Raw genomic sequence first — 26,546 nt, forward strand, 5'->3', positions numbered from 1 at the left:
GTTGGGGATCTAGGATGTCTTAATTACTGAGCTAACATTTGAGGAACTTAGCACAGGAGATAAGTTTATAGAAGAGAGGCAGAAAAGGGGATTTACCATAATGAAGGAAAAAGTGAAGCATATAAAGTTCAGGATAGTACAGGTGTTAATAAGCCGCATAGACCTTTGTTCCTTTCTATGTATAGACGAGATCTAGAAAACATAGAATATGTAACTTAGAAGATAGCCTACTTTGTGGATTGCATCTTTATAGGGTCTCGCACTGGTAGCTTCCAACAGTTGTCCTTTTGTACCCTAAATTACCTAGGTATTAAGCATTTACTAGGCGATCTTGGTGTTTATGGCTGAGCTGCACTTTTTCTTGGTCCTGTATATGGGTATTGTGATTCATAATTGGACATAAAGTTAAGAGATTTGTTAGGGAAGATGTAAAAGTTTCCCTCAGAGAAAACTATGATAGGCAAAGTGTTTGGTGAATTTTTAAATTATCTGGAAAAATTCCTGGGGATTTGGATATTATGTTGTAAAATTTTCTCTCTTATTAAAATAGTTATTTTGGGGACTTTAATGTCCGTGACTCTTGGTTTTAATATCTGCAAATGTCCTTGATTTTCCATACTACTAGATTGTTATTTGGATCTGCTGACATAATAGATTGGCACTTTGCACAATAAAAAAAAAAGATATGTGAAAAAAAAGGAAGTAGAAGAATTATGCCAACAATAGAGGTCCTGGTACCTTGTGGAAAATCATCCCAGTGGCAAAGCATGATGGGATTTTCCTTGGCCTGGTTTGTGGAAGTTGTCTGACTTGTGTGACTATCTTCAGCCAACTCAGAAAACTCTCTGGGCCTTTATTGCTTTTCCCTTCCAGACAGTTGGCTCAGTGACTTCCACTGCTGGGGATTCCTTAGCTAAGACATTGAGGATTCCTTTCTCAAGAAAGGCAGGGCATAGAGAAATACACCTAGTCCTGACTGCTTATTTTTCAGTTCTCTGAGCTTATGTTGCAGTACTTTACCATCAAGGCAAGAACTGCATACTATCTAACTTTAATTGCCTTTAAGTATAACTCCTGTAAGCCTCAGTAATTATAGTTAACACTGTCTGCATTAACATTGCACTGCTCCCCTAGGGTTTTCAGAGCGATTCACAAATAAGTGCATTCAACTTTAAATAGCTCATCAGGATTATAGAACCCAAAAGGCAAAGGATAGAGGATATTTCCTGCTCTCCAATTATTCAAAGCTTAGCAAATAGGAAGGCAGAGGCATCCATGGCCTAAAGGTCTTGATTGACCTAGTCAGTGTTATTACAAATAGTCGCATTTCCCAGGAAAGAAAGGTTTAAGCTTATTGAGAGGATGAGAATGGCAATTTTTGTTTCTTTTATTAACTAGGGAAAGGTCTAATGGATAAAAACATTTAGACTTATAACTCACCTCAACTGGTTTACAAGGCTAGATTGAACTAGGCCTTGGAATGAAAGGAAATGTCAAGAAGTGTAGCACGAATTTTTAAAGTTTTCCCAGTCACCTAGGCAAGGCATAATGCAAGTCTGGTAGGAAAATATAAGTTTTCTTCCACCTAGAGAAAGTTCAGCAATTCTAATTTGGAGAGAGAGCAGTTATAAGACAAGGAGAGTTTCCCCATTAGCACATGCTATTGCTGTCTGAGTGGACATTCTAGAGAGCAGTGATTTGGACCCATTACCACGAAGGTCTTACCTGGTTTCTGCAATGAGGGTGTCAGGTTGGTTCTGCTGGTCTGGCCCCAGCTAAATGGATGTGGGCAGTGCTGGTAAAGTGGGTAACCTCTTACATTGCAACTGTCTATCTAGGTATCTCAAGGGCTTGAGAATTTGTTGGAAAGTTAGAGTTGAGCTGAATTCTTGAATTTCCTTTGGACCATGTTATCAATTATATTTTCACATTTAAATCTTAATAATGAGAGTATCCCTAACCGCAGGTTTCACGAAAATAATAATAACAGATGTGACCAGCTTGGAAGAATTTCTACTTTAGAAAGAGTCCATGCGTTGATTTTATTAGCAAGAGAGGCACCCGCACAAGTATTATAGGTATGAAGAAGCACCATCTGCTCATTCCTAACAATTTGGGAAGGCTGCACTTTCCCCTATCTTCTTAGGTGTTGAGGGTATGTATGCCTTCTTTAAAAAGCTCTGAAATTCTCTTCATTCCTTCATTTCAACGGAGTCGGGGATTTACCATGATGGGATTTGCCTTGGAAGTTACAAGGGTACAAAGAACTCAAACTCTTAGTCCCAACCTGCTTCTACCTTTGTTTTTGGTTATGGTTCATAAGCTTGCAAAGAGGAAGAATCATAATTGATCTCATTTAGTCTTAGATTTGATTCATTACTTTGCATCTTTAGATATCTTTAAAGGTCCCAGAGTGATAGTTGAGAGATTACAGTCCAATGTTATCAACTCAGGCTCATGAGTGAGGCAGAAATCACAAGTGACCTGTGTTCTTTTAATAAGAACTGGGGGTGGGGGCAGTGCTGGTCAATAAAGAAACTAAAGATGAACCGTTGCATGGCAGCTTCACTGTTTTTTTTTTTTTTTTTTTTTTTTGGCTACACCGCGTCTTAGTTGCAGCATGCGGGATCTTCATTGCGGCACGCGGGATCATTAGTTGCGGCGTGAGGGATCTAGTTCCCTGACCGGGTATCGAACCCGTGTCCCCCGCATTGGGAGCGCAGAGTCTTAACCACTGGACCACCAGGGAAGTCCCAGCAGCTTCACTTTTGAGGAGCAGAAACATTCCAGGAGAGCAGTGATGATTACATTGAGTAATTACCAGGACTGTAGAGTTCAGAAAGACAATTCTGGCCTCCCTCTGCGTGCAGCAGTTGACCACCCTTTTTCTCTCACTTGGAGAGGAGACAGCTATATAAAGTGGGTAGGCTTCCTTTCCATTCCGAATTAAACTGTTCTCCCTGGAGAGCCCCCCTTTTATTTTTTTTAGCATTCCCCTACTATAATGACCAAAGTAAGATATACCCTCTCCCAGAATATTACAGTTTATAGAGTGAAGAAGAGCAGAGGTGAGGACATCCATAAATGGGAATCTTAAGAGCTTGCCATCTAAGACAGACTCTACTGATAGAAATAGACTTGGGGAAAACATAGAGATGGGGAAGGAGGGAGAGATGAAAAAGGAGCTCCTAATTCCTATCCCTTGAGACATTATCTGTATGGTAAATACAAGGCAGCCCGATACTCATGAAGGACCTTCTTGCCATTCATGCTTTTCTGGAGCTGGACAGGAAGAGATCTAAACACAAGGCTGGATTTGGGGGCTGTATAACTGACCCTGTTGTTCTCTTTCCTTCTATCTTGTAATTCTCCCAACCTGGATTTTCAGCTGAAAAAGAAGCAAGTGTACGTAGATAAGGTGGAAAAGATGCAGCAAGCTCTTGTACAGCTCCAGGCAGCGTGTGAAAAACGAGAGCAGCTGGAGCACCGTCTCCGGACACGACTGGAGAGAGAACTGGAATCCCTCCGAATCCAGCAGGTATAGAGAACTTCAGGAAAATGAGATTGCTCCTGATTGCTTATTTGTCAGATAATGTCTGACATGAGAATCCAAAAACACACTCTTACTCATCTTCAGGTTTTTTGCCCCAACTGATCTTACTCCAGAGCGCCTCCCAATTGTAAAGATGAAGTTGGCTTCCTTAGCTTCCTATCGCAGCAAAATCCTTAATGCCTATTATCTTGCACTTTTTGTTTTCATATGAACCCCAGAAACAGTAGGCCCTATAAGAAGTGAAGACACTATACAGATAGACTCCTGGACGTTTTAGGATTGGAAATGGTCTTTAGAATCATTTGGCCATACATCACCTCATTTTTAGATGAGAGAAAATCAAGACCCAGGAAAGGTGGCATGACTCCCTTAAGGTCACACAACAAGTTTAGGGGCAAGGCAGAGACCAAATCCTAGATTTTTAATTTCCGTTTCTATGGAGAACCATGCTGGCCGGCAGGGCTAGTGATTTTTAAACCATTGATCCACTTTCTGAGCAGCACGACCATTTGACATGGCAGGCTCCTTTCGTGATCGAGAGTCTCATACTCAAGCCCGAGGTAGAAAGTCCTATGAATTCCCCTTGCTTCTGAATCGGAATCCAAACTGAAGTGGCTTGGGCAGTAATCCTTTCCAAAAATAAGGGCTCTTCAAATGGGACTCAGCCACTGTGGTCCTAACTCATTAACATCTGGGGTCTCGGCATCTCCTCCAACAGCGCCAGGGCAACTCTCAGCCCACCAATGTTTCAGAATACAATGCCGCTGCACTGATGGAGCTCCTTCGTGAGAAGGAGGAGAGGATCCTGGCCCTGGAAGCTGACATGACTAAGTGGGAGCAGAAGTATTTAGAGGAGAATGTGATGAGACATTTTGCTCTGGACGCTGCGGCCACCGTAGCTGCTCAGAGGTAAGTAGCTGGCTGGTAGAGTCCCTGAATGAAGGGCAGGGGTGGTGTGGAGAACAGAAAAGTGACTGATAAATAGACTTTCCAGTGTTTTTTTGCCCATAATGTTCTGTTTCTTTTTTCTCAGTTTCTGCTTAAGTGTGTGGTTTTTGTTTTTTTCAATCTGGTTATGCAGAGACTGAACAACTGTGGGGCAGAGGGTCCAGGATTTGTAAATTAAAGTTACTGACGAACTTACTGGAATCATAGTTCAGCTTTCTTCAGGAGGCAGAACATTTGCAGATGGGATCAACTGAACGTCCGCACACCTCCTTCCGCAAAGCCTCAGGTTCTTTCAGCCACATGTGTAGGTTTCTTTGTTTAGCCCCAGGACTGGAATGAAAGCTTCTCCAGAGAAATGCCACTCAGAAACTAAATGTCACTCAGGAGTGGCTACTGCCATTTGATAGCTCTGGCTTGTCCAAGGTATGCCAAAGACTGTGCTGAACATGAATCCATCCCTGCCCTTTGAGAAGGTCTATATTTGAAGCCCACATTCTCTGTGCCTCCAAGTTCATCACATGTAAGCAGTCACATTCCATTTGGTAAGGGAGAGAAAGTGGCAGGAGGCGTTTTCATTTTTTGCCCTTTATGTGTTCCCCTTTTCTCATTATAAACATTCATTATTGCTCTTTGGAGGACACAGTGCTCTTATCCAGTTTGTCTCGCTGCTGTTTGTAATCATCAGTTGGGAAAGAAACAAAAACTAAATTCAAATCAGGAGATGATGTGGATTGTTGGGGATACAGACAGGGCCATGGTCTGGAGTTGGGTATCTAAGGCAGGCTATAGCATATTGCACCCAGATAGGTCTCGATCCAGAAAGTTACTAAAAAACCATGGCGTTGTTTTTAGCATTCTCCTAAATATGGTGAGCTGGCAGAGTCTGGTAGCACTTGCCAGACTTTGGGTTGGAATATGTGTGTGGAGGGGGCAGTGGATACACTTATTTTCGAGTCCTTCTCATCCCAAATCAGAGGAAGGTCAATGCTTAAAAGCTGGACTGGTGGTTTGTAAACCTATTCCCAATTCTTCAGGAAGACACCTTACGTTTCTCTAACATGCTCTGTCTGTCTCCAGATACCCCCTATAAACCTTAAACAGATTGAAATTGCCTGTGCCTTGATTTTGAGGTCCTCATGGGCTTAAGCTTACCTGTCTTTTTTTTTTTTTCTTTTCTGAGAACGGTGTGCTCAGTCCATGCCAGTGTAGTAAGAGAGTGCAGAGAAGCCCCAGCTGGGCTGGAAGATGGTTGATAAGTTTGTAGGCAGCTTAGAATCAGAATGAAGTGTAATTTTAGCTGTTGGTTCCCAAGAAAACACCTGTGCCCAGTGCTTGTTCAGAGGTTATTCAGGAAACCCTAACACTGACAAAGAGGTGCAGGGCATTTTTGTCATCTTTGAGCAGAAACTTAGAAAGATACAGCTCATGAAAGTGTGCGGTGTAAGAAAATGTTGGAAAGCCAGGGTTCTTGGTGCTGGGAAGTTCACTGTTGAAACTGACTTCAGCATAGACTCCAAGTCAAAATGCAGGAAAGCTAGGAGGTTGTCATTTGGGGGCCTTGTATAAAGAAACTACCCCTTTCCTTCCTCCCTGGAAAGTTTTGAATATTGGGAGAATCCCCTTTCAGATGGATTTCTTTCCAGAATCTGTTGGCTCCCATAAAATAGATTTAATTTAAATTGAATTCCTTTAAATCACCAGGTAGAAAGTTTCCATGCAATCACTGTTTTCAGTAAATGCTTATCATTTAATATGGTAAAAAGCAGCCAGTTCCCACCTAATAGGAACACTTTGTAATAGTTTCCCGGACAAACATTCCATATCTGGACTGTGTACCTTTTGCATGCCTATTAATACAACCCACAGAAGAGACTGAGAGATTGTATTTGAATTCCTGTAAAATGAGAGAATTGGACTAGGTGATTGTTCCAGACCCTTCTATTGCTAAGATTATACTATTTTTCCGAAGATTTGCTCCTTATGCTCTGCCACGGAGATTAGTTTCCTTCTCCTCCTTTCTTTCTTTCTTTATGAGATTTCAAATTTGGAAAGTAACATTCAGAAAACTTTGTTTCAGAACCTGTGGGCTCTTCTGCCTTCCCTTCCAACATCTCTTCTTGCCATTTCTTTTCTGTCCAGTGATTTCACTTTCCCTCCTCCCAACCCTAAATGTACTGACCAAGGTTCTGTTCTTCACCCCTTTCTGTAGTAAAGGCTTTATATTCTATTTTCTTCCAAAATAATTTTTAAGTGCCTAGGATATTGGCTGCAGATGGAAAGTGCTCAACATATGTTTGAGTAATGAAGGAAGGAAAAAAAGGAGAAAAAAGAAAGAGGGCAAAAGGAAGAAGTAAAAGAAGAAAGGAAATGCTTTCTAACTCTATACAACTTAAATCCTTAAATCTAGCGCCACGTTGTACCAGCCTGCTCAGTTTCTGTGTATTCTGCTTATTATCCTGAGATATTAAGTATCTCAAACTTAATATATTTGTAAAATAATAGCTCATACATAAGTAATAAGTTGTGCAATTAGGAAATGTTGCTGGGGTCATACAATGGTAGTTGTAGAATTTTTTCAATTGAAGTATTATTCACATATTTAAAAACCACTTATTTTAAGTGTCTGGTCTGGTGAATGTTGGTAATTGTATATAATAATGTAGCCACCACTACCATCAAGATAGAGGACACATTCTAAAGTGCCCTTATGCCCCTTTAACTTGATCCCCTCCTCCCATGCCTGACCCCAGACAACATCTGTTGTCATTGTAATTTTGCCTTTTCTAGAACGTCATATAAAAAGAGCCATATAATATGTACTTTTTCTGTTTGATTTCTTTCACTCAGCATGATTACTTTGAGCTTGCTCTAAGTTAATGCGTATATCAATAGTTTATTCCTTTTTATTGCTGAGTAGTGCTCCATAGCATGGATGTACCACAGTTTATGCATTTACTTGATGATGGATATTTGGATTGTTTCCAGTGTTTGGCCACTGTGAATAATAAAATATAGATTTTTAATGTAGGAATAGACATCTGTCTTTTCTCAGGTGAGAAGACATATTGGGTTATCTGTTTTATACCCATTCCGGCATTTTGATTCTGTGAAGCATCTCTTGTCAAAGGGAAAGCTGTCAATGCAAGAAATCACATGTAGTGTTTACTATATAAGGTACGCTTCTAAGCGCTTTACAGTTATTGCTTATCTTCACAATAATTCTTTGAGAGAAGTACTGGTATCCATTCTACAGATGAGGAAACTGAGGCACAGACAAATTAAAGAATTCCCCTAAGATCACACAGCTACTAAGAGGCAGAAGAACCAGGACTTAAATCTACATTTTTGACACCTTGAGTGCTATATATACTCTGCTGCCTCCCAGATAGGATGATTTCAAAGATGGTGAAATAGGGAGTATTACCTGTTCAAGAGTTACTATTTGAGGCTTATTATTTAGTTTCTTAGACTATTATAAATAATCACAAAAACATGGCCTATATTATAACTTCATATTATTGTGTTCCTAGAGTATTCCTCTCCAGATGCTTAATGTAGATGAGGGAAATTACTACCAAGTAGGAGTTCATCTCAGAAGAACTGATTTGGCAGTGCAGATTTTTAGTTTCAGCTCACAAATGGTGATTTATTTCTGAATAGCAGCAAAAAGATAACACACCCGATCAACCAGTAATTTATTTCTTTGCATTTACTGAATCAGGTTGTTACCTTTCTCTGAATGTGCAATGTTTCACTTTTATTTGGGACAAAGTAAATCTGGGAAAGAAGGAAGTAAAGAAAGGGAAAGCAGAAGGTAGAAACTGGTCACACACGTGACGCATGTCTACCTAGTCTTGCGTTGTGGAGGCCTTTCTCAGGTTCCGTTCTCTGCTTTCTTCTCATTCTACCTTCTGTCTTAGTTATCTTGTTCTCTACTATAGCTTCAAATAGTAACTCTGACATCTCTAAGATTAAAGTTAGAATTTTCAACAACTTGTTGGATGGATATTGTCATATGGCTATCCATAAGACACTTTAAGTCCACTGTAACTAAAATCAAAACCCATTATAGGGCTTCCCTGGTGGCGCAGTGGTTGAGAGTCCGCCTGCCGATGCAGGGGACACAGGTTCGTGGCCCGGTCCAGGAAGATCCCACAGGCCATAGAGCGGCTGGGCCCGTGAGCCATTTCTGCTGAGCCTGCGTGTCCGGAGCCTGTGCTCCACAGTGGGAGAGGCCACAACAGTGAGAGGCCCGCGTACCGCAAAAAAAAAAAAAAAAAAAAAAAAACCACTATAGGCATTTTCCAAAAAGAAAGAAAGTTCTCCTTGGTTTCCTATCACAGAAAACGAGCAGTATGCCATCTTTTCTAGTCATTTGAATTAGAAACAACAAAGTCCTCATTCATTCTTCCCTCTCCCTAACACCCACATTTAAATAGTCTCCAAGTTCTAGCAATTCTGCTTCCTGTAGCCTGTTTCCATTTCCCTTGCCACTTCGCCGGGTCCTGTTTTCAATATCTCTTGCTGGGATTATAACCTTTCTGACTGGTCTGCCCGATTCCAGTATTATGGCTCCTCTAATCCCTCCATTACATTTCAGCAGAGATAATGCTGTCTTCCTGAACCACAGCTTGGATCATTTCATTCCCTTTGAAAAGCTCTAATAAGCTTCACTGCCTATTGGAATAAAGTCCAAACTCATTTCTGTAATAGTTAATTATTTACTTTTTTCCCCTCCCCTTGCAAGTTCCCTACAGTCGGGGACTAGTCTTATCCATGTCCATCCACTCTCCAGCCTCCCAGGAACTTCAAACACACTGCTCCACTCATGGTTGAGTTCCCATTTTAAATAAACAAAAGGGTGCTACCGATAGGAAAAAGATGGACTTGAAGTTTAAAAGGCCGCTAGATGTTTTAATTAGGAGGTCATGGGTGACATTCTAGAAAGCAGTGTAAGTAATGTGACGGGGATAACTTCATCAGAGGAAGGAGAGAGAAGATGACTGGAGGAATAGTTGCCAGAAACCATTTACTTAAGAATTTGAGGTGCAGGATAGTAATTCAGGGATAATGTGGTTTGGGGTCTGTAGGTTGTCATTTCAAGCCCAGCATCTCTCTACTGATGTGCTTAAGGGTAGGCTCAGAGTACTGGAAGTTAGCAGGCCAAGTTGCTCCCTCGAATGCTGTGCCTGCTTGCTTTTGTTTAAGCCATTGCTCAGTAGCCCCAGTCTTCTAGAAGGAAGATTGATGTCGAAGGCCATCCTGGCAGCTCTGTAGGAATTCACTAAGTGCCCCACATTTTCAGGCTCCATTCCTGAGGAGTTCACAGTGTCCATATCAATTAGCTGGCAGGGCTCTGTGTCCCCAGAATGGTCTTTTATGCAATGAAAGTGGCTCCCCCAGGGACAAACCGTACGCTCAAGTCCCCAGTGTCCATAGACACTATGCACTTTTAAAAGAGGCCTGCCTCTGAAGCCTCTGCCATCACATTGGAACTCTGCACTGCGGGGATCGCCTCCAGGATCATACCAAGAGCTGGAATTCATTCAACTCATACTCTCTTGTATGTTATTCTCTTTCTACCTACACTTTTCTCTCTTAATAATAACTTGTTGAGTGTTTTTACTGTGCCTGGCACTGCATGTTTTACACGCACACTTTCATTTCATCCCCCCCCCAAAATCCCATGAGATATAAGTATAATTATTATCTCAATTTTGCAAACAAGGAGCCTGAGGCTTAGAGCGGTTAACCCAATTCCTGAGCGCATAGAGTTTGTTAGTGGCAGAGGACTAGGGAAAGTGGAACTTGACCCTGGCATGGCCTATAGTCAGGGCCTGTGCTCTCAACACCACACAATGCTGCTTCCTCTTGGGTACTTTGGAACACAGGGGCCATTCCCAGTAGGACTACAAGCCAGTGAACTGTACCAGAGCAAGTGTAGAATTCCGAGATACTAAAATATTTTGAATTTAGCAAATGATGAAAGCCACTGTGGTCCTTTCCCTTCTTGTTCTCCAATTATTTCACCATTCAAATGAATTGTTTCCGCCTTGCATATGAGGTGCAAGCATTTTGGGGAACAGTAGTTTTGCAGAAGCTCACCAAAATTCCCCAACTTTAATACCAATCTTCTGGTCACAATCTCTATGCTAACAGGACATAACCAGCTGCCAGCAGAAGAGATGCCTGGAGTTCTCCCACAGATCCTCATTCTCAGAGGAAGTATAATGCAGCAGTGCCAGTTCATTGTTTCCTCAGCCTATAGTCTGGTTTTCTTTAAGACCAATATAATTACATCAACATTCTTCCTAAACTCGTTTTCTTTCCCTCCAAGTTACTCAAATGCGATCCAGTTTTCTTTCTTCCCTTCCGTCTTTTCTCTACCACTAGTTCTAAATGAACGAAAGAAAGATGCATGACGTCACTTATCAGGAGGGTATAGGATTCCCATTATGTCTTTGACTTGTGCTGTTTAAACATCAGCCTTGCCCATGGGTTACATCCTTTCCCCTCCTCTCCTCTCTCCTTTCCTCACTTCTCTTCTCTCTCTCTCTCTCTCTCTCACACACACACACACACACACACACACACACACACACACACACTCTTCTTATTAATTACCCCTTGAGTTAATGGCCTGAGACACTTTCAGATGGAACATGATGGTCCCTCATGCAGTTGGGACTCTGGCAAGAGATTAGTCACTTAGTTGGGGGAGACTCATTGATTTGGCACTTGAATGTTTCAGATATAGCTTAGATAGGAATCAAGGGGCACGGACTCAAAGGCCCTGCTTCTCACTCAGCTCCCATGCCCTACCTGAACTTGGCTATTGACATGTCTAGAGTTCATTTCTAGCAAACACTCAGGTGGAGTTACTGCTGTTGAATGTAGCAATAGCTCTTTGGTACTTTCTCTGACTTCCTTCAAAGTCTAGCCTTTTCCCTTTCATGACTGTCATGAGAATAAAGTGGGCATATCTCATATGTAATATAAATAATCATATAAAGTGGAAATATGAATATCTTCCTATTGCCTGGTCATGATCTACAAACTTGGAGGGACTTTCTGCCAGAGGTTTTGGGAGGGTGTCTCTCTAGTTCTGAAGGCAAGCCTGTGCACTTCTCATAGAATTCATCACTGACTTTTGCACTTATGTCTGTCAATAACCTCTTCTAGCTCTGAAAGCTGAACCTTCCCATCTTGGAGACTCATATCAGTAAGTCACCCAGAAACCGACCTTTCCTAATAAGTTTGATTTCAGTGTAGGGCCTTCCAGCCTAAGGCTTTTGACTTAGGACAGAGATTTTGTTGCCCTCCCGTCATTATCACTGCCATTTTCCTTCCCAGGGACACAACAGTCATCAGCCACTCTCCTAACACCAGCTATGACACAGCTCTAGAAGCTCGCATCCAGAAGGAGGAAGAAGAAATCTTGATGGCCAACAAGCGTTGCCTTGACATGGAGGGCAGGTAAAATGTTGATCTGGACTCTGGTGGATCTGAGAAGTTGATATGGAGACCAGATAGGTCAGTAGGGAAGGGCAAGCATCTTCATTCACAACAGGGGAACCTGATAATGCAGCCTCCCCCTACCCCTGCACCCCTGCCAGCCTGTTATTTAGGATTTGAGATGCAATGACCTTTACCTTGATCATTCCCACTAACTCTGGAATTCCAAGTAACACTGCTTTTCCCATTGTCCTTGGTAAATTGCTTCCATATGCCCTCTGCCAGAACTGAATTGTTGGTATTTGCACTCTGAGGTATTCTTTCTAGCATTGCACCTCAACTCTGTGGTACAGCAGAGTGCTCGGTAAAAGAACATCCACTCAGGGCTTCCCTGGTGGCGCAGTGGATGGGAGTCTGCCTGCCGATGCAGGGGACACGGGTTCGTGCCCCGGGTCCGGGAAGATCCCACATGCCGCGGAGTGGCTGGGCCCGTGAGCCATGGCCGCTGAGCCTGTGCGTCCGGAGCCTGTGCTCCGCAGCGGGAGAGGCCACAGCGGTGAGGGGTGAGGGGCCCGTGTACCACAAAAAAAAAAAAAAAAAAAAAAAAGAACATCCACTCAAACTCGGAGATAGGGCATCTGATGTCTCTTACAAGCGTGTGATCATTTACTTATTAGCCGAAGTAGCCCATTCTTAGAAGTTCTCATCTTCTCACTGACTGACTCATCATTTCCATTGACTCAGATTCTTCACTAAGGTACCCACTACATCAGTTTACTCTCTCATATACAGCCCTTCTTTTCACAGATACTTTTCTTTGGCTTCCTAAGGTTTAACTGACAACTCCTGGATGTTCCTCTGTGCCCATATGGGTGTGCATTAAAAATTGTTGCACACTGTCTCTTGTCTTACAACTCAGAAATAAGTAGACCACCCCCGAGTCAAAAATATAACGGACGCCCAAGTCCATGCAGGAAGTGAGACCAGAGCAATGTTTTATATGTTCTTTGTCTTTGGCTCCTAGGATTAAGACCCTCCATGCCCAGATTATTGAGAAGGATGCCATGATCAAGGTACTCCAGCAGCGTTCCCGGAAGGAGCCAAGTAAGACAGAGCAGCTGTCATCCATGCGGCCAGCAAAGTCTCTGATGTCCATTTCCAATGCTGGATCAGGCTTGCTCTCCCATTCTTCCACCCTGACTGGCACCCCCATCATGGAAGAGAAGCGGGATGACAAGAGCTGGAAGGGGAGCCTAGGTAATGACAGTAAATAAGGAAGATTAAAGTGACACGCTTAAAGAGAGCCCTGACTTGGATATGTGCCCACGTGGCAATGAGAAGGAGTAATAGTCCCACTCCTAGAGAGGAAGATATACCTGGTTGGGTTTTGTCCTCCTGAGAGGCTGACTGCATATTTAGGAGACACCATGAAGTCTCACTGAGAGAACACTGGTTGAAGCCACAGCCCTAGACGATAAGAATCCTGAGTTCTGTTTGGGTGGGAAAGAAGATAACTTCAATTTCCTCTTAAAACTTCTCAGCTTTGGCCTTGGCCATGCGGAACCTTTTGTCTTTGTCCAAAGCCCATGTGGCTTTCGTGTCACTGAAAATTTCAAAATTCCAGCTTTTTCTGTGTTCTTTCCTCCCATATAATAGGAGGACGCAGAGTTCTAGTTAAGCTAAATGGAGCTGGGTGGCAGGTTTTTGTTACCAGAATATTCTGAGATGAGAACAGAATGTACTTTTTCATTCCATTCCTGTCCATTCCTTCCCCTCTAATCAAAACCCCAGAAGTACTGTGGATACCACGAGGCACATTTTTGGAGCCTGAGGAAACAAGCTATGTATATTTTAATTTTAGCTCTCTTTGTTGCTTCTAATACCTTTCTTGGTCCTCTGACACTTGCAGTGTCCCTTGCTTAGAGTAGGTATTTGGGGGACCATGGTCATGGTTAGAACCTTAGATCACACAATTACTATCACACTCCTCTGTGACCACAGACTTCTTTCCCTGATCCTTTCCAGCTGTTTGGTAATGGCTGGTGTCGGTTATAAGTGGAACCAAGTAGAAGCATTCTGACAGCTCGTTGGAAATCAATCACCATTGGAAAAATAAATCAGAACAGATACCCAGGACACTTAAAGGTTTAATACGTTTCGCTGGGGGATTAAAGAATGAGAACCAGAAGGGATCTGCCAAGTCTGAAAGAAGCTTTTAGCCACGGTGGGAGGTGCCTGACAAACTGATTCCTGGGTTCACTGGAGGCAAAAGTAGAGAATTTGGGACCATTCCTATTCCTCCTGAACCTCCTGCAAGGAAGAAGAGGTAATCAGATGTCTATATTGGAATAGCCTGTAGTTTTCTAAGCTCTTTCCCTCTTTCCTTTGTAGGTATCCTCCTGGGTGGAGACTACCGTGCCGAGTCTGTCCCTTCCACCCCCTCGCCTGTGCCGCCCTCGACTCCCCTACTGTCAGCTCACTCCAAGACAGGCAGCCGGGACTGCAGCACGCAAACAGAACGGGGAACGGAACCCAACAAAACCGCAGCTGTCGCTCCCATCTCTGTTCCTGCTCCAGTTGCTGCTGCCGCCACTGCTGCCGCCATCACTGCCACCGCTGCCACCAACACCACCACCATGGTAGCTGCTGCTCCAGTGGCTGTCGCTGCTGCCGCTCCAGCCGCCGCCACCGCCGCCGCCCCGTCTCCAGCAACTGCTGCTGCTGCTCTCGCTGCTGCTGTTTCTCCAGCTGCTGCTGCTGCTCAGATTCCAGCTGCTGCCTCTGCTGTTGCTGCTGCTGTTGTTGCTCCTGCTGCTGCTGCTGCTGTTCAGCTTGCTCCAGCTGCTCCGGCTCCGGTTCCAGCTCCGGCTCCAACTCCAGTTCCGGCTTCAGCAGCGGCTCAGGCTTCTGCTCCAGCTCAGACTCAGGCACCAACTCCAGCTCCGGCTGCAGCTGCTCCTCCAGCTCCAGCTCCAGCTCCAGCTTTGGCTCAGGCTGAGGCTCCTGCAAGTCCAGCTGCCGGTTCTGGACCACGTCGTTTGTCTATACCAAGTTTGAGCTGCAATCCAGATAAGACAGGTAGTAATTCTCTGGATCAGGTAGCCCTGGGTTCTGCCCTCAGTGACAGATTAATTAATTAATTAAAGCCGATTAATCAGAGGAGATAGGGGCAGAGAGTCTGTAAATGACTTCTCCAGGATAGAACGGGGATGAGTCAAGGTCATTTTCCCAGTAAAAGTAAATGCTCAGGTGAACAACAGGGGGAGTGTAGTGGGCCAATGTCACTTTGCCTTAGGCTTAATGGGGGCTCTAAAGCCACTTCTAAAATTTGAGTTTTCACCTTGTCCCTAAGTGTTTTCTAACCCCTTATTTCCATTTAGATGGCCCTGTTTTCCACTCCAATACTCTGGAAAGAAAAGCTCCCATTCAGATCCTGGGACAAGAGCCTGATGCGGAGATGGTGGAATATCTCATCTAAATGGCCTAATCAAGAGCTGCAGTTTATCAGCAAGAATGCTTTTAATCATTTTTCCCTTTTGTTTGTTCTTATTTTGAGGGTGAGGACAAGGGTTGGGTGGGGGGATGTTTTTTAAAGGGACTTTTTATTGTAACAACATAGTACTTAGGTAATACCATATGAACTCCAGTCTGTTCTGGTACGCTTAGAGAGTACCTCTAAAGCCAGATCAATCAGAATGTGCTCTAAAGTTTATTGTTTGGATTTCTACAAATTCTGGGACTGTTAATAGCTGGATATACATCAGTGTTTTCAATGTGCTGAAATTTGTTTAGCATTTCCATATTCTGGATCATTCTTTAATCGAAGAGCACAGTATGTTTGGAAGACAGTGTGTAACATGTAGTTCAGAAGTCGAAGCCAGAGAGGATTTGGGTGTGTGCTGTTTTGTATAGTTTCCATCTAGGCAGCATCCAGAAAGAGCTCTCGCCTCGGGCACACGAAAGGGAATAGTTTTAAGAGCTATGTAAACTGGAGAAAAGGTAGGGAGTATTGGGGTGTGGAAGGGTGCTGGAGCTAATTTTCCCTCCCAATTTCCCAGCTACCCTGGGCCAGGAGATTGTGTTTATCTTTATTTCAGTGGTGCTTTGGAAGTGGATTCTTTTGGTTCCCTTGTGGAGGTTCATACATTCATATATATACTGTGGAGTAATTTATGCATTTGGATAATTAATATATTGCTTTCAGATGCTAGGAGAGTAAATTAGCTGAGTGATGTACAACTTCTTCTCTCTTAGGGAGTTAGACCATCCGAGGCCTTGATGGAGAGTTGCACGAGGTGCTGTATGCAGACTTGTGTGGTCTGTGTGTAGCCAGGAACATAGCTCGCTTGCCTTTCCCAAGACCAACCTGCTTAGTGTTTATTTCTTCTCCAGCACAAATTCACTGGCTGTGTCACCAGTCTCAAATTGCCAATCATTTGCAAAATGAGGAAGCGTTTTCGTTGACAGGTTGAATGCTTTGAATTTCTGGTGACTACTTTGAAATAACTCGTGTTGTTTTCCCAAATTCTTAGCATACGTCTTAAAAGGCATATATGACTATCACCTCCAAGGGAATAGCATCAGAAGCCCAAAGTACTACGCTGCAGTCCGGGGAGAGGGAGGCTGCAGCAGTATCCTCAGCTACCTCTTCTCACTGCCAGTGACTCCATCTTGGAATACCTTTGGGGAGCAGCAGGAAACGCACATGTGGGCAGGGACCAAGGAGGCCATGGCTCCAAGCTTTGCCTTAGGCCTGCCTCCAGGGACACAGAAGGGCTGCCTGTTGCCACAGGTCTCTGCCCTGTGTCGCCTCTCTGCCCTTCATTAAGGTGATAAATCCATAGACAATGTCATTAAGATCAGTTTTCAGGGGTATTGGGGGGGGTGAGGGGAGTGGGGGTATTAGGTAAGGGTGGGGGAGGGTAGAGGTTTGGGGATATGTTAGTTAGAAACCAAATTCATAGAAGAGTAGGCCTGATATATTACATCGTGAGGCATAGTGGCTGGAAGGAACTTTAGCAATATAGCCATACCCCCTCATTTTAGTAATGAGGAATCTGAGACCTGGAGAGGTTAAGTGACTTTTTCAAGATCACACAACACAGCTTTCCACTCTGCCGATTACCATGCTTAATTTGGGAAACGCTTATATACAAAAAGCCCCACTTTAAGAAAAGACATTGACACGGTCCAGGGCACATGCATTTTGGAAAATGTCCCTGGCTTGAGTAATTTGTCCAAGGTTTTGAATTCCTATCTTGCCTCTCCTGCAGTGCCCTTTGCAAGGCTTTCCCTTTCCTGATCCTTATTTCAACACTGAGCCACATGAAACATCCCCCTAAGAAATCAACCTCGCTTTTCTTGCTATGGGATTGGCTATCTTGGATCATCTTACAGGTTCCTCTGCGAGTATAGGAATGGTATATTTAACAATGTTTTTCTGGTCATTCCTAAAAGGAATTATTTTGTATGTGGTGAGGGAGAGACAGGAGGGAAGGTGATGTGATTTTTCAGCCAGTCTTGACATTTTCAAAGATGAAGTGATCATCCTACACGAGTCCTCAGTCATCAAGTGAATCCCAAATAGAAATTAAAAGTGCAGTTGTGTTAATACTCATACTACCCTATAGTCACAGGGGAAAAAAATCCTTCAAATAGTAGAAGCAACAAGTAGCAAACTTCAGGACTGCTACTTTCTATTCAAATAAATAAAAAATAAATAAAAAGAAACCTTTCATCTACTCCTTTCATGGTTATGACACATTGCCAGAATTTTTGCTAGCTCTGGGAGCCATCGTTTTAATCACATTCTGTAAGGTGACAAATGTCACACATTCCACACTGTGGGGCAGCCATCTCTTTAGACTCATATATTTTGGGGAAAGGAGGAACTTCTTGGCCAACTACTATTTTGAACTTTCCACAACTTCTCTGCCCCCTCACACCAGAGGCACTTCCTTTTGGCTCAATTTTTTATCACAGGTAATTTGCTAAAATAATATGGAACATCTAAGAGGTGGAAGAAGTCCATGTCAGTGTATTATGTTTACGAGGAAGATAGATCCAGCCTTTTCAGAAAATCTCTAATAGGTGTCATTTAAAAACTTCAGGTTTATGGGAGAAATCTCAAGTTAGCCACCTTTTCATGATTGTGTGGATGTAATAACATTTGGGGGATCTTTCTGGACTCCCATCTATCTATGCATTTTACTGGCACCTCAGGACAGGAGGGTGACCTTGTTGTCTTAACTTGTACTGCCTGGTGGTCTCTGGGGACCTTCTAAGTCAGTTGTACACCAATGTCCCATGTACAGAAAAACTTCATTAGAACAAACTTTACTTGATATAAAATTCCTATTAACAATTTTTTTATTAAATAAAAGTAGCTTGAGCTATCTTTTAAGATCATGTATCTTGATTGCTGTTTTAATGAAGGATTTATTCTCAATGCTGCTTTTGAGCTTCAGGATGACAGGATGGCAGGAACCTGAAATATCTGCCGTCATCTGCCATAGGAAACACACCGAGAGCCCCGTCGTGCATTCTTTTTCTTGTCACACAGTTGGGTTGGGGACACCAATTGGAAAATGGAACAAACTGATTGTGCAGACTACTTTTTTTTTTTTTTTTTTTTTTTGCGGTACGCGGGCCTCTCACTGTTGTGGCCTCTCCTACTGCGGAGCACAGGCTCCGGACGCACAGGCTCAGGGGCCATGGCTCACGGGCCCAGCCGCTCTGCGGCATGTGGGATCTTCCCGGACCGGGGCACGAACCCGCGTCCCCTGCATTCGCGGGCGGACTGTCAACCACTGCGCCACCAGGGAAGCCCCAGACTACTTCTTATGAAGAGCCTAAACATAATGCGGCAGCTTCAAGTGTATACATATGCACTAACCTTTATAAATGATATTCTCATGTCTGTTAGCCATACCATCTCCTGTTATCTCAATTGCTCATTCACATATGGAATGTGTTACTTAAAATGTGTGCATTCTTACTGAACATGTTTTCAAAGGAAGGCATCAGCTATGGGCTAATTGCCACCAATTTTAGCCCGCCATGATCCTTGGCACTATAGCTTCCAAGTACCATCCATCATCAGTTGGACAAGTGTTGGGAGTTTGTTTATTTTTTTCCGGTAGCAACGATGGAGCCATCAAACCTCCTTCTGGCCTCCCTTGTGGTTGATGGCATGTGTTTGTAAAATGGATAGCTGGGGTTGGCAGATGGCTAGACAGGGATCACCTTTGGTTTAAAATGTATGTGGCCCCATAATGATTGAGACCCCATTCTGTAATTGACTGAGCTAGTTCCAATAAAGTTAAGCAGGTTTGAATCCACTTTGTGCCTATCTTTTCACTGACAATAAACTTCGCTATTTTAAAATGCAACACTGTGTGGAAAATGCTTTGGTGTTTACCCAACAGAGGCTTTATTTACGCTGTGTCAGTGATTACTTTCAATTCAGTATGCAGTGAAATGGCCTTTCAAGGGCAGCATGTGGCAGAATTTGCATTTGCTTAAAGTATGGAATGTGATTATAAAGTATTAAGACAACACCACCACGGGCCACATGGTCTAATCAGTTCCTTTATATACTCGCGAAGCATATATTAAAAGCTTTGCATCTTTTTATCTCCTGGTTCCAAGGGATAAAATGATGGCCACCCAAAGCAGAGAATTCATCCTTTGGTTAGCATTTTGGAAGGCCCCTTGATGTTCCTTTTGTACCCTTGTTCTTATGCCAATTCATCAGTTTTGGTTGATGGAGCTTGTTATTAAAAGCAAATCAAAACCACAAACAAGTTGGCTCTTTTCACTGAAAATGTTAAAGCTGCCTTTACACTGCCCTCTCTGTGCCTCCTGTTTACCACTGAGTCCCAGCCTGACCCGGGAGGATAAGATCCCCACAGGCTTTGTAATGACACTTTTCACAGTGAAATTGGGCTTGATGGGTGTTGCAGAATGGATAGGGAGAGGGTATAGAATTCATTCCGTTCTAAATTTGATTTTCTTTATTAAATTGGGCTAAATTCCCTCCATATTTATGATGAGTGCTTTGAAAACTGTACGTGTGAAAGCCCACTCCTGTTTTTCAGGACAAAGAAGACAGCATTAAGTTAACCACACCTTCTTACAAAGCTTTGTGAAGCATTTCTTTCAGAAATATATTGTACCTAGTTCTTAATGAGCAGTCACTTGCGGAGAGAAAAAGCAAGTATTCCTTCAAAAGTGACAAAGATCACATTGTAGGAACATTTCTATATATTATCCAGTGTTATAACCAATCTTCTTACCTCTGTGGTACTGCACCTCCCATCCTGTGGGCCTCCCCTGCCATGATAAGCGAGCTGCTCAGTGTGAGTCATTTGGTCTTAGAATAGTTTCCACATTGATTGGCAATCACTGTGGTATTTGAGTGAAGACACCTGAATGACAGGACAGTTTCCAAAAAGAGAAATGGGGCTTCCCTAGTGGCGCAGTGGTTGAGAGTCCGCCTGCCGATGCAGGGGACATGGGTTCGTGCCCCGGTCTGGGAGGATCCCACATGCCGCGGAGTGGCTGGGCCCGTGAGAGCCATGGCCGCTGAGCCTGCGCGTCCGGAGCCTGTGCTCCGCAACGGGAGAGGCCACAACAGTGAGAGGCCCGTGTACCAAGAAAAAAAAAAAAAAAAAAAAGAGAGAAATGTTCTCCACAGCACCAAAATTTCATCCAAGTACTCACTCAGATACACAAACTGGCCAAGTCCAGGGTATTTATTTTGTCTCCCGTGTTTTTTCATTAGCCTATTGCCTCTATCAATGGTTTTAGTTGGTGGGAGCTGTTGAATAACTCCATATTAGATGTTGCCATTATGTACGAGGCAAAGGAGGGAATGATTGTTGGAATGAAACAGAGACTGTATGTGTGTGGGAAAAACGAAACTGAGCTTTGAAAGATGCGCAGGTGTTAACCTGGTGAACTAGGGGGTGGGAACAAACATTCCATGCAAAAGAAATAGCATGTGCAAAGGCAATCTCACTTTGTCAGACCTGCAACCAAATGAAGACTGTTTCCAAGATCAAAGTCCCTAGATAACTACTCTAAATTTTGACGACCACTTAATGGAAACTTAAAAACTCACTCAAGTAGGTGGTAGAACATACTGGTCCAGAAGTCAAAAGAACATGGAGTTCTGGTCCTAAGTCTGCCGCTTAGCAGATGTTTACCTTTGGACAAATCCCTTAACAGGATCTGAGAAGTTTATCAGTAAAATGGGGATAAATAGTTATCCCTGTGAACCTCACAGAGAGGGGATAAGAGAGCTTCACAAAGTGAGAATATAAAAAATGCAAGTCAAAATGATAGGCTGGATCTATAAAGATGAAGTGGTTTATTTAACTTTTATCAAAGAAAAATTCAAACTTGCACAAAACAGAACAGTGCAAGGCACTTCCATGTCACCATTACTGGGCTTCAGCAATTCTCAACACATGCCAAATCTTGCTTCATTTTTAGCTCCCACCCATCCATCCTATATTATGTTGAAGCACATCCCAGACATCATAGCATTTCCTCCAAAAATATTTTTGTATGCGTAAAGATGAAATTTTTAATAGTGAAAAATTTAAAGTGCTACACCTGGAACCAAAACGTAGAACTCACCAACCAAACAGAATGATATCACATTTGGGCTTCGTTTTGCTTGCAAAACTTGTTTGTTTGATACCACAACTCCTGCCTTAAACTGCAACTTCAAGTCTCAAAAATGGAGGAGTTCATTTTCCCACAATTCACATATCAAAGGGGAAGATATTTTCTTTAAAGGCTCCCCAGTGCAGGTTCTAAGCTGTTACTTCTCTGCCACTCGTATAAAAAGCTCCGGTTCCTTTAAAGTCCCTGCCATCCAGCTAGTCTTTGTCTACTCTCATCTAACAATTTGGTCACTACCCTAAGTGCGATGATGATTTTGGCCCCCAATCACAGTTGTCCTCTCCAGGCTCAAAGGCCCAGTTAGCATCCTGGCCTGTTAGCTCGTTGCCCTCTCCAGCTCCACAGACCCCCACATCCATTCCACTTGAGTCCTCTGTGCCCATGGCGAACACAGACCTTGGCATCACGCAGAACCGCTCCACCGTAGAAATCACATACACCAGGACCCCACTCTCTGGCCACAGTCTCCCATCCTCCCAGTTCTCCTACTTCTACTCTATCTGCCCTTTGACTTCTGAGAGACTTCAAAGTCATCTGACGTCCCCATTTCCTCGTAGGCTTTTAGCCTTGACCTACCTGATCTGAACCTCATGCTCAATCACCTGAACCCTCAAATCATTCATACCCCTTAAAATGTCAATCATTCATCACAAGCCAGGAACTCATGAGTCATCCTTGACACCTCCCTCTCCTTCAGAGCTGACATACGACCCATCACTGATCCTAACAAAATAAATAACAAAACCCATTCACTACTCTCCAACTCTGTCAGCAACATATTTTAAGCTATCATTATCTTTCCCTAGACTATTTCAATAGCATATTAACTGATCTGCCATGCCTGCTCTTGTTCTACTCTCTTATCTGTTTAGCACAAATATTTATATTTTTTCAGCAACAAATATAATTCATGTCACTCCCCTGCTTAAAATCTTTCAAAAGCTTCCATTGCAAAGTGAGTAAAATGAGACCGTGAGAGTTAAACAACTAACCCCAAATTTTACAGTTGATGGTTGTGAAACTAAAATGCAGATATCTTGGACTCTTATTCCAGTAGAATGATTATCGTGCTTTATTCTGAGTACCTTCTTTTTCTTATGCTTATAGGACACTACTGCTATGGCATCCTTATTTTCTCTGATACTAATCTAGAAGAGTACTTCTTGAAGTCCTCTCCAAACAATCTGTATCAGAATCACCTCAGGCAGGCAGTTTATTCAATGCACACTCCCTGGCTTTTCCCCCAGAGAACTTACCCTGTAGTTCTAGCATAAGACCCAGGAATTTGCAATTTAACAAGCTTCCCAGGAGACTTTGATGTAGTTTCAGGACAAACTTTGAGAAACATTGGCTGAAGATTTCCTGGCATTTATCTTACTTCCCTTCCCCTCTTCAGTTCCTCAAAGTCCAGTTTGAACATTAGCTATCACACACACCCTTACTTCAGTAGGCAGCCATTTTATTTTCTTCATTCACCCTTAGTACCTATGGTGAAATAGCTGCCTATATTCCCCAGATGTAACTCTTAAGTGGTTGGATTCACTGCTCTGATCAAACAAGACGTGTTGGTTGCTTTTGTTATTTGTTTACATGGTTTATAGTCCTTGAGACAACCACCAACATATTTATGATCTTGGTTAGCTCATTTAGCTCCAATGACTGTTCTATAATATGAAGTCACTGGATTACGATCTCTAATGTCCCTTTTGCTTCTTCTGTTCCCTGATTCCGTAAGACTAAATACTACCTCCCAGGTTATAAATTCTTTCACATGTATCCAAAATTGGCTATGTGGCACAGATAAAAGACTTTAAATTCTAAATATACTGAAAATGTTCTACAGGCCTAAAATCTATTAATCAAACTTCAATTTTTTTCCCACTGGTTCTGCCCACACTTGACATTTTATTCCCCCATCTTGGCTATACCTACTTCATTCTCCTACTATACATGTCATTTTCCAAAGAAGACACATCCACAAAAATAAATTTCCCAGAAAAATCTGAGAAGATCAAAACAGAGGAAAGGAAGGATAGTTTACATTTCTTTCAAGCCACGAGTCTATGGTAACTCACATTTATCCAGTTGTAGGGGGCTGAGTCACACAAACAAAAGAGGGTAAAAGGGGAAGTAATCAAGGCGTGTGTCATGTTGCAGTAGATGGCCAAGAGAAGGATGGTATTTGCTGAGCCACCATGATACCCATGGAACTAACTAGAGCTAGGAAAAGGGGAAAGGGAAATAAAATTTTTGTAAACTGCTAGGTGTTAAAAACTAATTCTGTGACAAAAAATGTAACATACGTATTCTTCCCAACAAGCAAAGTTAAAAGATCCAAAAAGCAAAAACAAATGTATCTTTTAAAACTCTTTTCTTTCTCTCACACCCAGGGGCTAATCCACATCTTGTGAATTGTGAAACTTCGACAGCTTGGAGGCCCTCTTTATGAAAGAGAATCTTTTTCAATTATAAATACACAACCAGATATTAAAGTACTTATTTAGAATGAGAAATCACAACTAACTACAAAATTTTAAAAGCTGACAAATACCACATACATAACAATAAAAAAGAAAACCAACGCGGTATTTTTTTTTTTATGAATTAACTGCCCAACACACCTCTATAATACTTTTTTCCTACACTCTTGGCTTTATACTTTTGTTGGCTTCTTCATATAACAGTGGTTTTGTAATATCGTTTCCTATCTAGAGAATAGGAAGATAATTTACTCTTTCCACTAGCATAGTTGATCAAAATGTATTGTTATTATTGATAGTTGGAAAGCCGAAGCATGCAACTTCACACACTTGAAGTAGAACTGATACTTGTAGAACTGATTCAGGTTTGTGCTCTATACACAGAAGAATTCTGATAAATTATATTTTATGCAACTCCCATCGCAGAATAAATAAAAGTACTGTGCATAGTTGTATACATTGTATTATTGAGTACATTTCTGACAGAAGAAAACTTCCTCTGTTTTCAGGCATTAGTGAGAACCAAATACTCTGCATACCGTTTTGCACACCAGGGGATTGAAGAAATTTTCCTCAGATTAGCTTCTGAATCCATACATTTCAAACCTTATTTCAGTACCCACACACTTTCAGTGCCAAGGACCGTAAGATGCATTCATACAGTGGTAAGACCTCTGGCTTTGCACCTTTGTATTACCATGCTGGATAAGTCAGCAGAGTGAGCGGTGGAGGTATTTCTGGAAGTCATTCCTTTACCAGGATAGTTTAGCAATGATTTATCTATACACAGGACTGACTGCAAACCACATAAATATGTCACTGAACACAAACTAAATATATCTTCCACTGAACTTCCCCTTTGCTGGATCTCAAACATGAGAGAAAGTGTAAGGGAGGGAAATGAGAGTGGAATGAGATAGCAGTTATATGAGTCAGGGTTCTCCAAAAAAGCAAAATATAAGGGAGGGGAGAGAGGGAGGGAGGGAGACAGAGAGAGAGAGAAAGAGAAAGAGAAAGACTGAGAAGTTATCAAGTTTGAAATATTGAGGCAGAGCTGCTTTTACTCTGGGAAACTTCAGTCTTTGCTCTTAAGGCCTTCAGCTGATCAGTGGGAACTACCTATATAATGAAGGGTAATCTGCTTTACACAGTCTATTGATTTCAGTGTTAATAACATCTAAAAAAATATCTTCATAGCAACATCTAGACTGGTGTTTGACCAAACAACTGGCCACCATAGCCAAGTTGGCACATAAAATTGACAATCAGAGCAGTCTTAACCAATTTTAACCAAAAGGTTAAGCTCTCCTATGTTTGTAAATATTATAGAAACACACTACCATGTGAACCCATTGCTAGGAACTCTCCTAGGGCATTGGAATTCATATCCCACATCCAAGCCATCAGTAAATCCCATCAGTTCCATCTTCAAAATACACCCAGAATCTGATCACTTCCCTTGAGTTCTGCTAGTTTCACCTTCTGTTATATCACTATCTCTTCCAGAATTTGTTCATCTCTGTTTTGTGTTCTTCATTCAGAGAGTTGGTTACCTCATTGTTTTCTAAATATATGGAGGAATTTTTGGAAACAATTTTCATCTACTCAGTGGCAAAATTGTTTACGGTGTTTTGTTTTTGTTGCACATTTCCACCTTTTAAAAGATAATATACTTTTTTTAAAAATTAATTAATTAATTAATTAATTTTTGGCTGCATTGGGTCTTCATTGCTGCACGCAGGCTTTAGTTGAGTCAAGTGGGGGATACTCTTCATTGCGGTGCGTGGCCTTCTCATTGCGGTGGCTTCTCTTGTTGTGGAGCATGGTCTCTAGGCATGCAGGTTTCAGTAGTTGTGGCACGCGGGCTCAGTAGTTGTGACACACAGGCTTAGTCGCTCCGCGGCGTGTGGGATCTTCCCAGACCAGGGCTTGAACCCATGTCCCCTGCATTGGCAGGCAGATTCTTAACCACTGTGCCACCAGGGAAGCCCAGATAATATACTTTTATCAATACTATGTCAGTTCCCTTTTTATTATCCATCCTTGAATGATTTGGATTATCCTGTCTCAGCTATTTGCAGGACATTCCAGGGATGGAAAATGGGCCAGAGTAGCCTTCCATGTTTCACTACCCCAAAGCTCTACCCCCTGCAGGCAAAGATATCTTACGGCAAATATGGCTCCTCTGTGAGGTTCTTTCTCTAGTCTCGTTTGTCAGCTTCTCTGAGTCAAACCTAGTCTAGGAGGATATCTGCCCCTGCTGTGCTCATCCTAGTCCTTGGACCTGTTGTTGCCAACTAGAGAATTAGCTTTCATACCTCAGGATGTGCCGGTCACCTTCAGGAAGTATACTTTCTTTGGAGCTTCCTAAGATCTTCTGTGTTCTTTCTACACTCTCAGTGCTTCCTCACTTCCCA

At 42.5% G+C, this 26,546-nt stretch overlaps 1 protein-coding gene across 7 annotated transcripts in view; it reads left to right on the top strand.

Annotated features, from left to right (window-relative positions):
- Nucleotides 1-22,197, top strand: part of AMOT (angiomotin) — a 65,938-nt gene extending 43,741 nt beyond the window's left edge. For all 7 annotated transcript variants that reach the window (XM_089904165.1, XM_022556695.3, XM_089904166.1 and 4 more), the window contains 6 exons: nucleotides 3,389-3,538; nucleotides 4,272-4,462; nucleotides 11,855-11,977; nucleotides 12,981-13,213; nucleotides 14,348-15,034; nucleotides 15,337-22,197. In XM_089904165.1, coding sequence (XP_089760291.1) covers nucleotides 3,389-3,538; nucleotides 4,272-4,462; nucleotides 11,855-11,977; nucleotides 12,981-13,213; nucleotides 14,348-15,034; nucleotides 15,337-15,434 — 1,482 coding nt within the window. In that variant the 3' untranslated portion in view covers nucleotides 15,435-22,197. The remainder of the gene's footprint in view (nucleotides 1-3,388; nucleotides 3,539-4,271; nucleotides 4,463-11,854; nucleotides 11,978-12,980; nucleotides 13,214-14,347; nucleotides 15,035-15,336) is intronic.
- The last annotated feature ends 4,349 nt before the right edge of the window (nucleotides 22,198-26,546 follow it).

The sequence above is a fragment of the Delphinapterus leucas genome, chromosome X (assembly GCF_059928025.1).
Source record: "Delphinapterus leucas isolate spDelLeu-1000000601 "Yukka" chromosome X, BTC_Dleu_Yukka2, whole genome shotgun sequence".
In the NCBI taxonomy this organism is placed as follows: Eukaryota; Metazoa; Chordata; class Mammalia; order Artiodactyla; family Monodontidae; genus Delphinapterus; species Delphinapterus leucas.